This window comes from Danio rerio, chromosome 3 (assembly GCF_049306965.1).
Source record: "Danio rerio strain Tuebingen ecotype United States chromosome 3, GRCz12tu, whole genome shotgun sequence".
NCBI classification, from domain to species: domain Eukaryota; kingdom Metazoa; phylum Chordata; class Actinopteri; order Cypriniformes; family Danionidae; genus Danio; species Danio rerio.
The window spans coordinates 29343723-29356795 of record NC_133178.1 but is presented as its reverse complement, the minus strand read 5'-3'; the positions used below and the strand labels follow the sequence as shown (position 1 = coordinate 29356795).

Here is a 13073-nt window from a genome sequence, read left to right as displayed (position 1 = left end):
TGTGTGTGTGTGTTGCTGGATGATGGAGTGAGTTTGTGGCTTGGGACTAGCTGTATGTGCAGGATGAAGTTAAATTGTGTTATAAATATAGGATGTAAAAGGTTCTATAGCATATCGTATCGCATACTGTAGGTCTCAAAGTCAATTCCTGGAGGGCCGCAGTTCTGCACAGTTTTGTTCCAACCCTATTCTAAATTTTGCTGATCCAACTAATTAAGGAGTTCCAGTGTAGTCTTGAACACCTTGATTAGTTGGGTTAGGTGTGGCTAATTAGGACTGGAGTAAAACTATGCAGAGTTGCTGTCTGAGACCTTTAGCTGCGTGTACTTATGCACTCACACACTCAACAGCGTAGTATATGTATGTAGTGTCATTCTAAATGAAACACTAAAGTTTTTTTTTTACTAAGCTTAAATTCAAACCATTTCCCTGATGATTTTGATGATTGCCAAATTAGTGAAATAAATGACCAAAGTACCAAAGAATACCTGCCATATTATGCAGTATAACCGCATTCACCATCATGAGGTGGTATAATCACCCTCGTTAGAGAATTTTGCTTTCACAATCCAAAATAAATAATAAAATCCAACATAAGTGCCCAAAAGCTCTGCCCCTTCCGCTATGTGAGCAAAGCTGCGATCGTGTGAAGTGTTATTCCACACTTTATTTTAACGGTTGAATAAGTACATTATACGGGTAATTAAAGTGCACTTATTATTTTTAGAGTTTTCAGTGTGAATGCACTATTTACACATGGCGTAAAATAGTGCATAAGTATGTGATTTGGGACGCACCTTATGTTATATTGTATATTTTAGGATTTAAGTGTATTATAAATTTTTTTTAAAGTTTAATGTATTCCAGTGTTGAAAAGGCAAGGTAAGTTTATTATATAGCATATTTCATACACAATGGTAATTCAAAGTGCTTTTTATAAACAAAAATAAAAGAAACAAGTAAATAAAGATGATTAAAAATAAAACCTTTATATATATAAACATAATAAAAACATTAAAATGTTTTAAAAACAGAATAAAAGAGGTTATAAAAGAATGAAAAAGAAAAAAAAGACATAGTAGTGCAATCTGTGGGATGTAGCACAGTGCTATTCAGTAAAGCAGTGTTAAATAGATGTGTGTACAGTCTTGATTAAAATTTGCCTAATGTTGGAGCACATCTGATCATTTCTGGAAGCTGATTTCAGCAATGGGTGTAGTAGCTGAAGGCCGAGTCACCCTGCTTTGACTGAATTTCCAGTTTACTTGATCTGATCTAATGATTTGAGTGATCTGTTAGGTTTGTATTCAGTGAGCATATCTGTAATGTATTGAGGTCCTAGACCATTCAGTGATTTATAGACAAGTAATAATACTTTAAAAACTATTCTGAATGTAACCAGGAGCCAGTGTAAAGACCCGAGGACAGGTGTGATGTGCTCTGATTTTCTGGTTCTGGTCAGAATTCTGGCAGCAGCGTTCTGGATGAGCTGCAACTGTCTGACTGTCTTTTTGGGAAGGACAGTGAGGAGTCCATTACAGTAATCCATCCTGCTGGTGATAAAAGCATGAACAAGTTTCTTTAAGCCCTTACTGGAAACAAAGCATCTAATTCTGGCAATGTTTTTGAGATGATCGTATGCTGATTTGCTTACTGCTTTTTCATGATTGCTAAAATTCAGATCTGACTTTAGAATCACACCAAGATTTTTTGTTGGCTCGTTTTTAAGGCTCATTTTAGCTGTCAGTTTTTCAGTTAGTGTATTCAGTTTCAGATGACTTGATATTCAAGAAACAATTTTTTTTATTAATGTCAATGTTGTAAACAGTTGTGCTGCTTAAGATATTTGTTGAAACAATCATACTATTTTTCAAGTCTCTTTGCATAAGAGAATAGCATTTGCATGTAATAGAAGTTATTTTTAACAAATGTCTTCACTTTTCATATATTTAATGAATCCAGATAAAAAGCAATACTTAACTTAATGCTCTGCCAATAGTGTAAAAAAAAGAAAATCAAGCATGAGAGTCTAAAAACCCTTTTGTATAAGGACTACTTTCTTTCGCCATTATTACATCTGCAGCTGACGTCAAAACAGCAGAAACCGCTGCTACTTCACTAACGTCATTTTAGAGCAAGTGTTTGAATGATTCTGTCAAAAATGATGACAAAACAAGGGATTTTGCTGACATTTTAAGATTATAAAGCTCTTCATTTCTCTGTTGCAATTGGGAGATCACAATGATTACCCAAAAAAAAGCCAAAACAGCGCAAACACTACCAGTTTATTGTTGTATTTGCGATAAGGAAAAATGCTAAACACATGCGAGCATTTATTCTTTCTTTCTTTTTACTAAACTAGCCTACAGTAGCGTAAACAGGAAAGACATTAGAAACAAACAGATGGCCAACCAAAAAGTAACTCTGGGTTAGACAAAGAGTGGCCAACACAAAATACATAGATTTCTGATATGCGAGTCCCATCTCGCACTTAAAACACTACAATTATATGGTATAAATACAGCACTACAACATACAAAAGAGAGAGTTCGGCTTAGAATGTCACTTACCTGTTTAATAATGATTTGATCAGCTGTAGTTAGAAGCTAGATGAGTGTTATTTGCAGAAAATCAAACGACTACCAGACGATCAGATTCAACAACCAGACAGAAGTGTTGTATAGATTTGTTTAAAAATAAAACTGAATTGAATGTTTATTATTTATTTAGCTTTGTGAATATGCTTGCAGAAGATATTTAATTCAACAGCATCATGTCTAGAGAGGCTGTGTAAACGAGTGTAACTTGTGTGACGTGTGTGTAAACATCAAATACTTCACATAGGTACCACATGGGTACCACAATGAAATTTGGGAAAGTCTTGTATTTTTATATTTTGTTACAGTCGAATCACACATTGGCAATACAAAACATTCTTTGAGCAAAATGAGATGTTATTTGTGAGATTCCTTTTACCAGCCATTGTGTTTGTCAGTTTATGTGTGTGTGTGAGTGTGTTCACCTTCTGGTCTCTGTCCAGGCCAAAGCCCATGACTCACCAGCTCTCCAGCCCTGATTTCCATGGTGAGGAGAAGAGCGAGCAGTTGACCAGCATTGGGCAGATCAAGCCAGAACTTTACCGCCTGCGCCAAGGAGACCAGGGGGACGGCAAACAAGGCAACAACTGTGGCAAAATCAGCTTCCTCTTGCGATACGCCTTCAAGTGAGTCCACTCAGATCCATGATCCATTGTCACACAATGAGGATCCGTGCCTCTCAATACATCAGTCGGGTTATAAATAGATTTCATCGGCAGGGCTCACAATTGAAAAGGCGAGCTGGAGAACGCAGCAGGGGAGTTGTAGTCAGCACAATGAGTTATAGTCAGGCCCGCCGTGGGCAGCCCATGCACGTCAGGCCTGGTCCTTTATTTTGCCGTCACACAGAGGGACATTAGAACGGTGGAAAGTGCTGATGTTTGAGAAATGAAGGAAGGAGAGGCTGTTTCACTCATGAATTATATATGACCGGCCACTTTAAACAGCACAGCCTGTCAACACATAATAACACAGCATTGTGTTACGGCCAGAATTACAGAAGAGGCCGACGGAGAGAAACAGATGAAGATGGGTGAGTGGAGATTGAAATCTCATTTCTTGCACGCAGGGAGTAGTTCAAATAAATGATTTGACACCTCTTTCCCTGTTCATTACATTATTTGTATATTATGTTCTGCTGTGAGTTCTAAGGTAAGTGTGCCACCATTGTGTGTGCATAGGTGATGGGAAGCTTATAAAGGAAAAGGATAACTCGCCCCAAAATGCTCTCTTTATTTTTTCTTCTGTAGGACATGCTTAAGAGGTGGTGTGCAGAATATTGCTCTGCTTACAGTATATCTGGGGTCTTTTCATTGTATTGAATGACATTAGTTCCCATTAGATTCACACAGTAATACCAGTAAATTGCAGTAAAATGACCAGAACTGCTTTACCGGTGAATTAAAAAACGTGATGTTGTGCACATGCAATTGCTTTTCTTTTTTTTTTCAGTAAAGATACATTCTGTGACATTATTTATAAGATATGATCTCTAAAGGGCTGTGCTTGTATTTGTAAAAATGAAGGGGGTCTGTTTGTTTGTTGGTGGTTACATTTTTATTTCAGACTTTCACAACCATGCAGGTGCTTTTGTCTTGTAGGAGAACTATAGGAGAAAATGTTGTCTCTGCCATTTAAAGCCAGCTTTAAGAGTCTTTAGTTTGGTTTTGGGGGTCACTTTAATTGTCTTATAATATGCTATTATTTTTACCTAATTATCCCAACGACTCCCATATGATTTGTTCAGCAATTTATCTCTCCTTTGCATGAGGGTAATCTGCTGTGATTGGTCTGATGACCCAGTCTGTTGTGATTGGTCGACTGCGTTCAGCGTAAGACAGAGAGAAATGCCCACAACGGCTATGAAGTGGCAAAGCATGTGAGAGCCCAATGCAGGAGTGCATTAAAGCAATGCAGTTAAACACCAGCATATACTCTACTCTTAAACCTATAACCCCAAGTTATAACAACGACACACATTCAGTATTAATCCACAGTGGGAAAAGTTGAACTATTCAAAAAATTGACTGCGCAGCGCGTGTGTAAGAACAACTGATGGTGGCCATAGCAATAGCCCATAAAGATTTAACCTAAGAAATGCATTACAAGCACTGGTTTATAGTAGATAAATGATTATAAGTCACACGGAGCGATTGAAAGTTACAACAATTTTAATTACACTTGCATGTTATGATCCGGAGGAAGAAGAATCTTGTCCTTATGAACTGTTACAGTTACTGACAAAGTTTCTGTCAATGTCTGCTTCTTCCTTTAATAGTCAGCGGCTAGCAAATCCTACGTGGCAGCATTGGTTATTGCATTAAAAATCAGAAAAATGACAGGAACAAACACAGCACACGGTTGGCTATATTGTGGTATTGTTGTGAAAATTAACTTTAACCCTTTATTCCCCACAGCCGAATGTCCATCTGTCAGGGATTATCATCTTCATTTCATGATCAGTCCCGTGATCCCTGCGCTCCGCTATTGTCTGAAGAGAAAGGTGCGTTCATGTTTTGCCAGATGCGGTACTACATATTGGTGATGTACCATACCGACGTTGACATGTTCAGGCAAAAGATCCGAACCCAACACGATTCATTTATTCGACTCTGAGTTGACCATTTCATTAATGAGACAATGGTTTTAAACACTTTGCACTTTCAGATAACCCTCAGCTGCATTTTTTCATTCACTTAGTGCTGTGTTCTAAACTGCATGGAAGGGCATTTTCAAAAACCCATAATTGGGGCTCTTTAAAAAAAGCTATGCTTACACATATCGGTCTGTATGACATGCATAGTTCCTTACAAAATGGCAATTCTGTGAATACATGGAAAAGTGTTGAGAACAACTCTAATGAAGAGATGTGAATGCACACTTTTGCATGTTAGGAGATGCGTTGGAGTATGTCCTGCAGCTTGTGAGACCCTCTTTGGAACTCACAACATTTTTTCATGAGTATTTTATTTTTTACTTTTTCCACAGTTGACACTAAGAAAGAACATACTGTAGGAGTGCTGTCTAATTAAAAGCATTAGCTAAATGTGTCTGGACAAAAGATTCAAATACTTTTTTTCCTTTAAAAAGTAAAAGAGTCATTGAAATCCGAATGTTCTTATTGGCTCGGCATAGACATCAGTGCATTCTCAAACTGCTTTCTCTGGGCAATAATAGCATGCTATTAATTACGCTAATTAAAAATACACTTGCTGCATATTTAAAAGTCTCTTCGTTCAAATAGACTTTATTTAAAAAGATTGGGTAATGTTAAATAATTACTTGTTAAAATTTCAAGTTCTCCAAGGCTGCAAGAATGCATTGAAGTCAGTCATATTATTCACATGTAAATAGGTGGTATAATGATATTCATATTTATAATGTAAAATTTATATGTACAGAAATCTTTTTTCCAGGTTGTAACTAGTTTCGCCTGGATTTTGGTTTTGTAATCAAGAGCAAAAAACCTTTTATAAACGCTTTTGAAAAAGTGAGTGCATAATTAGCACCCATCACCCCACAACAGTGCTACACATGATTTGGCAGGGAATGAGTGTGCTTTTGGATGTGAGGGAAAGCTGATTTTGTTCAGCCATAGTTTATTTAACCCTTTAACATGTAAGTTTCTAATTCTTCAGCTGGAGGAAGAGAGTCATTGGCATCCGAATGTTCTCATTAGTAGACATCTCACATCAGCGCATTCTCAACTTGACCTTGCTTGTATCGCTAAATTTCCTTCTGTGTTTACAAACAGCAGAATTAAAGCAATTTGCTGGTTATGTTAAACAAAAATTTAACAGAGGCCTGTTCATGCATGATCACTTTACGGCAGCTTAATGATAGTTTTCTGTAAACATCTGTGTGTGCGAAAGAGGCTATTTAAGGTTTTATGGAAAACAGAGATCGATTTAATGTAGGGAGTTGTGGATGATTTGTAAGCAACAATTCATGCAAGAAGTGATTGCTTTATCTTGTAAAGTGCGTTATAGTGAACCATATATTACACTGCATTTGGGCAGCTTCACAGTGTCCCATTTTATCAAATTTGTTGACACTGACCAATAACAGTACAGATCATTTTTGGACACATCTTTTAAAGATGGTAAAACGCACCTGATGATATTTCCTGTCAATGTATGCATTATTTGTTTATGCTTTTGCCTCTGGAAGTCATTCACTAGTTCCACCTTCTTAACAGCATTACACACATCATTAAAGACAGCAAGTGATGGATTTGTTGTGCAGTTTGACACCTTTCTTGTCCATGAGAAGAATTTTAGTTAAAATCCAAATCCAAAATCTGACACAGATATACCGAGGGTGATATACTGCACAAATAGACAATGCTGGGTAAATTACTGTACATCATTGATTAAAAATAAATTTTAAAATTGTAATGTATGTATTACATTTTACTCATTGCAGGTAATTTGTCAATGTATTCCATATTGATTAAAACAACAAGAAAGAATTGAAGAAGAAAGGATGTGAGTGAGTGAGTGAGTGAGTGAGTGAGTGAGTGAGTGAGTGAGTGAGTGAGTGAGTGAGTGAGTGAGTGAGCGAGCTAGCTAGCTAGATCTAGATTATGTTATCAGTTACTAGCCATCATTGCTTGCATTTCTATTTCCCCCTGGTTGAGATTTTGGAGTATTGTCTCTTGCTTGTACATTCACATGCTGCAGTGCTACATTGTCATCAAAGTGACCATTTGCATGTGTTTTAGGCTCTGTCAGATTAAATAAGACACACACACACACAAACACACACACACACACACTCACACACAAACACACACACACACACACACACACACACACACACACAAAAGCCGCTAGTCACATAGAATTTTTTTTAAAGCTTAAAATGTCAGATACACACAAATAAAATGTCACATCGCCTGCGCTGACAAGTATTCACATAAACACATTTGTATCTTTGTTCTTTTTCTTTTCTGTCATGTTGCTTTTATTTTTATTCTCATTTTACAATTTACTTAAATTTTGTACTTTTTTTTGTAAAAATAAAAAACATGATATCAAAGCTGGTAGGCATTTTAAAGAGTCCCTATAATGTTTTTTTTTAAATTACCATCCATGCATTATGCATTATGTAACGCAGCTCTAAGTGAATGGAAACATGCAGCTGAGGGTTAAATCTGCACCATGTTTAAAACTATTGATTCTTTTGAGTCGACTTAGAATCAGATGAATGATTCGTCTTTTGTTCGGATCTTTTGCCTCAACGTGTCAACGTCAATACGGGACATTGTCAAATATGAAGTGTCAGATCCAGTAAAACGTGAACGTGCCTGCGAGGGATCATGAGATTATTCATGACGCGAAGATTACTATCACTGAGAGATGGCCAGACATGCAGCTGTGGGGAATAAAAGGTTAAAGTAAATTTTCACAACAATACCACAGTATAGCCAACAGTGTTCTGTGTTTGTTCCTGTCATTTTTCTGATGATTAATACAAAAACCTACCCTGCAACAAAGGATTCGCTAGCCATTTGTTATTAAAGGAAAAAGCAGCAAAGACTACTAATGTATGGGACTTTGTCAGTAACCGTTACACAGTTTATATGGACCAGTTTCTTAGATCTTGTAAGTGTTGCTCCTTTCTACAGAACATGTAAGTGTGATTAAAATTGTTGTCCCATTATATGTAGTTAGCAAAATGTGTATTTAATTATGTGTTGTAAGCTGTAAAATCGCTCCATGCAGCTTGTAAACACTTATCTATAACAGATCAGTGCTCGTAATGTATCTCTTAGGTTAAATCTGTATAGGGCTATTCGCATATTGCACCCAAAACCACATTAAAAACGCACACGTGCTTCTTACTTTACCGATTGAAATTCATTTTTTGCTCACGATCTCTTGCTGTTTGTCCTTGTTATGGCCACCATCGGTTGTTTCTACACATGCACTGTGAGGTCAGTTTTCAAAATAGTTCAACTTTGCCCGTGTGTGGATTAATACTTAATGTGTGTCGTTGTTATTACTTGTGCTTAGGTTTAGGAGTAGAGTACTCTATATGCTGGTGTTTAACTGCATTGCTTTGATGCATTTCTGCATTGGACTCACACCTATAATCTGTGCTCTGTGCTACTTCATGACCATGGCGGGCGTTTCTCTCCGTCTTGCGATAAACGCAGTCAACCAATCACAACAAACTGGGTCATCGGACCAATCACTGCAGATTAGCCTCATGCAAAAGAGCGGTTTGGGAACAAATGAATCGCTGAAGAAATCATATGGGAGTCAGTGGGATAATTAGGTAAAAATACAGTAAATGCATATTATAAAACAGTGAAAGTGTTTTTTGACCTTGTATGCATATCAGCCTGTTGTTGGAGACCCCCAAAACCAAAATATGATCTTTATTATGCATAATAGAGGCTCTTTAAAAAAAAAAAAAAGACATTTATTTTTTAGCTTTGCTTGTTGATAAATCATTCCGATTTAATTTTCAACGTTTTATTCAGACCCTGTGATGGTTACTTAACATTTAGCGAATTGTCTGTTAGTAATGAAACAGTATTTTGATTTCTGTCATGTATACAAATGCTAATCAAACAATTAAATAATCATTTATTTACAAACGTTCATCGGTTTTCACTGAGCATGCTATCTTGGGGTCAAGATAGCAGAGTGTTTGAATGTAATCACAGGATATTCTCTAACCATTGAGTGAACATCAGCTGTACACTCATTATTAGGGTGCATTGTGGGATTGATTGAGTGCACTTCAGAATGTCCACTATGGCTTCAGACACCACTGCAAATGTCTGCTCTCTCAAATAATGCACTACTTAATGGTATATGGGATGATTTCGAACACAGTCCTTGAGATGTTTTACAATGTGATTGGAGTCCACCTGTGGTGAATTCAGTTGATTGCTCATAGTTTGGAAAGTGCGGTGAATACTTTCCTGATGCACTGTATATAATTAGTTGGACATAAAAATAACTCCTATTGCGCTAAAAGATTTTAGTCATTTTGCCCACGCCTAAGGCAAGTAAATGAACAGATTCTCTCTTTTTGAGGCAAATATAACCAGAAATGCTACTCTGTTTGTGTGAGAGCAAGCGGCCAAAACTGTTTCTCATGCCCGTGTGTGTTTAATTGACATCATCACACCTCCTGCTATGCTGTTGCGTTTGCAATACATCAATGTGAATATGTCACAGCTACAAGCATTTGGGGAATAGCAGGCAGGTTGACACTGTCAGTCAGAGTCACATCCGGTGGGACGCAGCTTTCTATCAGCCCAGCAGTAGGCCGATAACACATGCGGCGCAGAGGGAATAGCAGCTATTTCCAACCCATTGTCTATGACTTTAAGCTGAATGTTGTTGTTTTTTTTATTTATTATTATTTTAATTTATCCATCTATTTGTCAAATTCCAGCTGAGTGCTGATCATTGTGTTTTCCAGGCGAGCGCTTTCAGGCAGCATGTGTAAATACATGACTTTTGTTTGAGTTTTCGTTTTGTTTTGCTGTGATTTTGTACATGGGGAGGTGAAGGAGTCTGTCACTGAATAATGAAAAGCCCTTATGCGATGCGATGCAATACACGACCAGGGGAGGGGGGCGGCTTTAAATGCTCACTCTAATGTGGGCAAGACAGAGGCTGTCATTTTCAATTATAGCCCTGAGTGCTAATAGCACCGTACATTTCTAAAGACCAGACTGATTTAAAGTGTGCTGTTTTGCTGTATGCCACTTGCTGTGAAATTCATTTCTAATTCCGCCAAACTGATATAATGTATATTAGACTGGACAGCTCAAAATGCATCTGAGATTTTTCCCCTATCTTGAGACGTCAACAAGTATCTTATTTTGCAATCTGATGAGACTTTACTATTAGCAAGAATGTTTTAATGGCCGCTCATGCTGACATCGATTAAATCACAGGAAATTTCAGTTCCTATGTTGTTGGTTGCTAGTAGACTGTTATACTTGACTGCTGTCCAATGATATCAGTGTGTGAATCACTGCTTGCTTTTCTATTTTTCATCGCTGCATATCTGTGCTGCTCACGGCATCTGAATCATGGTTCAAATGGTGCAAGGATGTTAATATGGACAACTCATCTGAAAATATTCCCAGTATAGCCCATACTGTCCATCATTTAATAAATTCTGTTCACCACCTGCTTTCTCTAGGCATTAATAATAAATTAAAAATACACTTACTTTCTATATATATATATATATATATATATATATATATATATATATATATATATATATATATATATATATATAAATTCTCTTTATTTAAATAGTCTTGATTCAAAAGGTTTGGGGAATGTTAAATAATTACTGGTAAAGTCTTAAGTTCTCCAAGGCTGCAAGAATACATAGAAGCCAGTCATATTATTTAAATGTTAATGGGTGGTATAATGATATTCATATTCTTAATTCATATGTCTAGAAATCTTATTTCCAGGTTGTAACTGTATTTTGGTTAGGTAATCAAGAGCAGAAAACCTTTTATGTGAGTTAAAAGTGAGTCCATGATTAGCACCTATCGCCCCTCAACAGTGCTACACAGGATTTGGTTGAGAATAAATGTATTTTACTATGCGTTCACACCAAAAGTGGCGAGAGTGTAAACGTGGTCGGAATTCATTAATTTCCAATGCGAGCCAGCAGTGATAAGCGGTGAGGATTCTCTGGTGTGGGTGTTGAGGAGAGTTGAAATCAAGTCAACTTTTTGGTAATGAGCTATGACATGGTTTGACGGCAAGCAATCGGAATGTTGAAGTCAACTACTTGAAAGAATTGCAGAGAACACATATTTAATAATAATAATAATTATTAAAATAATAATAATTATAATTATAATAATTTACAATATTTTCTTACAGGGACATACATAAAACACATGCAATAAGTTGATCTTCCATTTGAACTTCCATCTTTTTTCATAATTTGATAAAAAGCACGCAACATTTTTACACAAGAAAGCATGTTTTTATGCAGGAATGTAACTGATTTGCTGATATGCTGCAATGGCCCCTATAATACAAGATCAATGTAGCAAATTTTGATGCTCTCGATGGCGGAGCAGGAAAGGCAGACAGTTTTGTCGTCAGGGTGGCCAGAGCGAACTTTGACGCTCTCGCTGCCTTCAACAAGTTAGACAAGAGGGAATTTTGTTCAGCCATAGTTCATTTACCCTTTCACGTGTAGGTTTTCAATTCGAAGTGCTTTTTGCTGGCATGTCTATTTATTAAAATAACTGCAACCAAATATTATTTATAAGCGAATAATATTTAATTCGAAATACTGATAAGATTTGATCTTTGACAAGCGCTACGCTCTGCTTTCTCTTGCTCAGCAGCAGTCATTTCAAATCTGTGGGCAGATTTGAATTTAGCAGCTGAGCAATGATGTACTGAACGTTCTTATCACACCTTTGGGATTGTACGCTCTAGGGACCAGCCAAAACTGACCACACCGCTGTGACTGTATGTGTCAAAGGGTTACGATAGCAAAGTTGTTACAGCAGTATCACAGGATGTTGTTGGTCACTAAGCGGAAGCTGCTGTGCTTGCACACTGTTGACTCAGTAGGTCTGCCCACAGCATGCCAGCAGGTGCTCATTTTTATTTTTCAGAGAACATCAGAAAGCTGCAATTTTGTCATAGAAATTAAAAAAAAACTGGGGCAACACAGTGACTGTCATTAACTCTGTCGCCTCACAGCAAGAAGGTCACTGGTTCGAGCCCCTGCTGGGTCAGTTAGCGTTACTCTATGGAGTTTGTATGTTCTTCTCGTGTTGGCAAGGGTTTCCTGCTCCAGTTTCCCCCACAGTCCAAAGACATGTGCTATGGGTGAATTGGGTAAGCTAAATTTTCCTTAGTCTATGTATGTGAATGTGAGAGTGTATTGGGTGTTTCTCAGTACTGGGTTGCAGCTGGAAGGGCATCCGCTGTGTAAAACATATGCTGGATAAGTTGGCAGTTCATTTCAAGTTGGCGACTCCTAATTAATAATGGGACTAAGCTGTAGGAAAATTATTAAATGAATGATTGAGTGAATGAATATAAAAAGCTAATGACTTTTTGGAGAAAGGACGGATGCACTACTACTTTATAGGCAAAGCATGATACATTCAATTTTTAACAACTGTTAAAGCAGTCTTTAATGCCACATAATCCTACAGAAATCATTTTAATACTCTGATTTAGTGCTTAAGAAATATTTCTTTTTTTCACCTTTCTTAATATTTTTTGGTATCTATGATTCTTATTTTTTTTGTTCAGAATTTTTGAGATTGAAATGCTTTGTAACGTAATAAACTCTTATGTTCACAAGTGACCTTGCAGTCCGTGCCGAATAAATGTATTCATTTCTTTAAATATAATTATTTCTAACCCTGAACTTTGAACAGTACAGTGCATGCTTACAGTGCATCCGGAAAGTGTTCATAATGTTTAATTTCTTCCACATTTTTAT

At 36.9% G+C, this 13073-nt stretch overlaps 1 protein-coding gene across 3 annotated transcripts in view; it reads left to right on the top strand.

Moving 5' to 3' along the window:
* The window catches only part of syt3 (synaptotagmin III), a 111144-nt gene that overhangs the window by 55844 nt on the left and 42227 nt on the right, over nucleotides 1-13073 (top strand). For 2 of the 3 annotated variants that reach the window (XR_012401046.1, XM_005163974.6), the window contains exon 6: nucleotides 3041-3223. Coding sequence is in view for 2 of the 3 variants with exons in the window: in XM_005163974.6 (XP_005164031.1) it covers nucleotides 3041-3223 (183 nt within the window). In the remaining variant the exon portion in view is untranslated. Of the gene's footprint in view, nucleotides 1-3040; nucleotides 3631-13073 lie in introns of all 3 variants that reach the window. The other variant, XM_073944559.1, reaches the window with a different exon arrangement.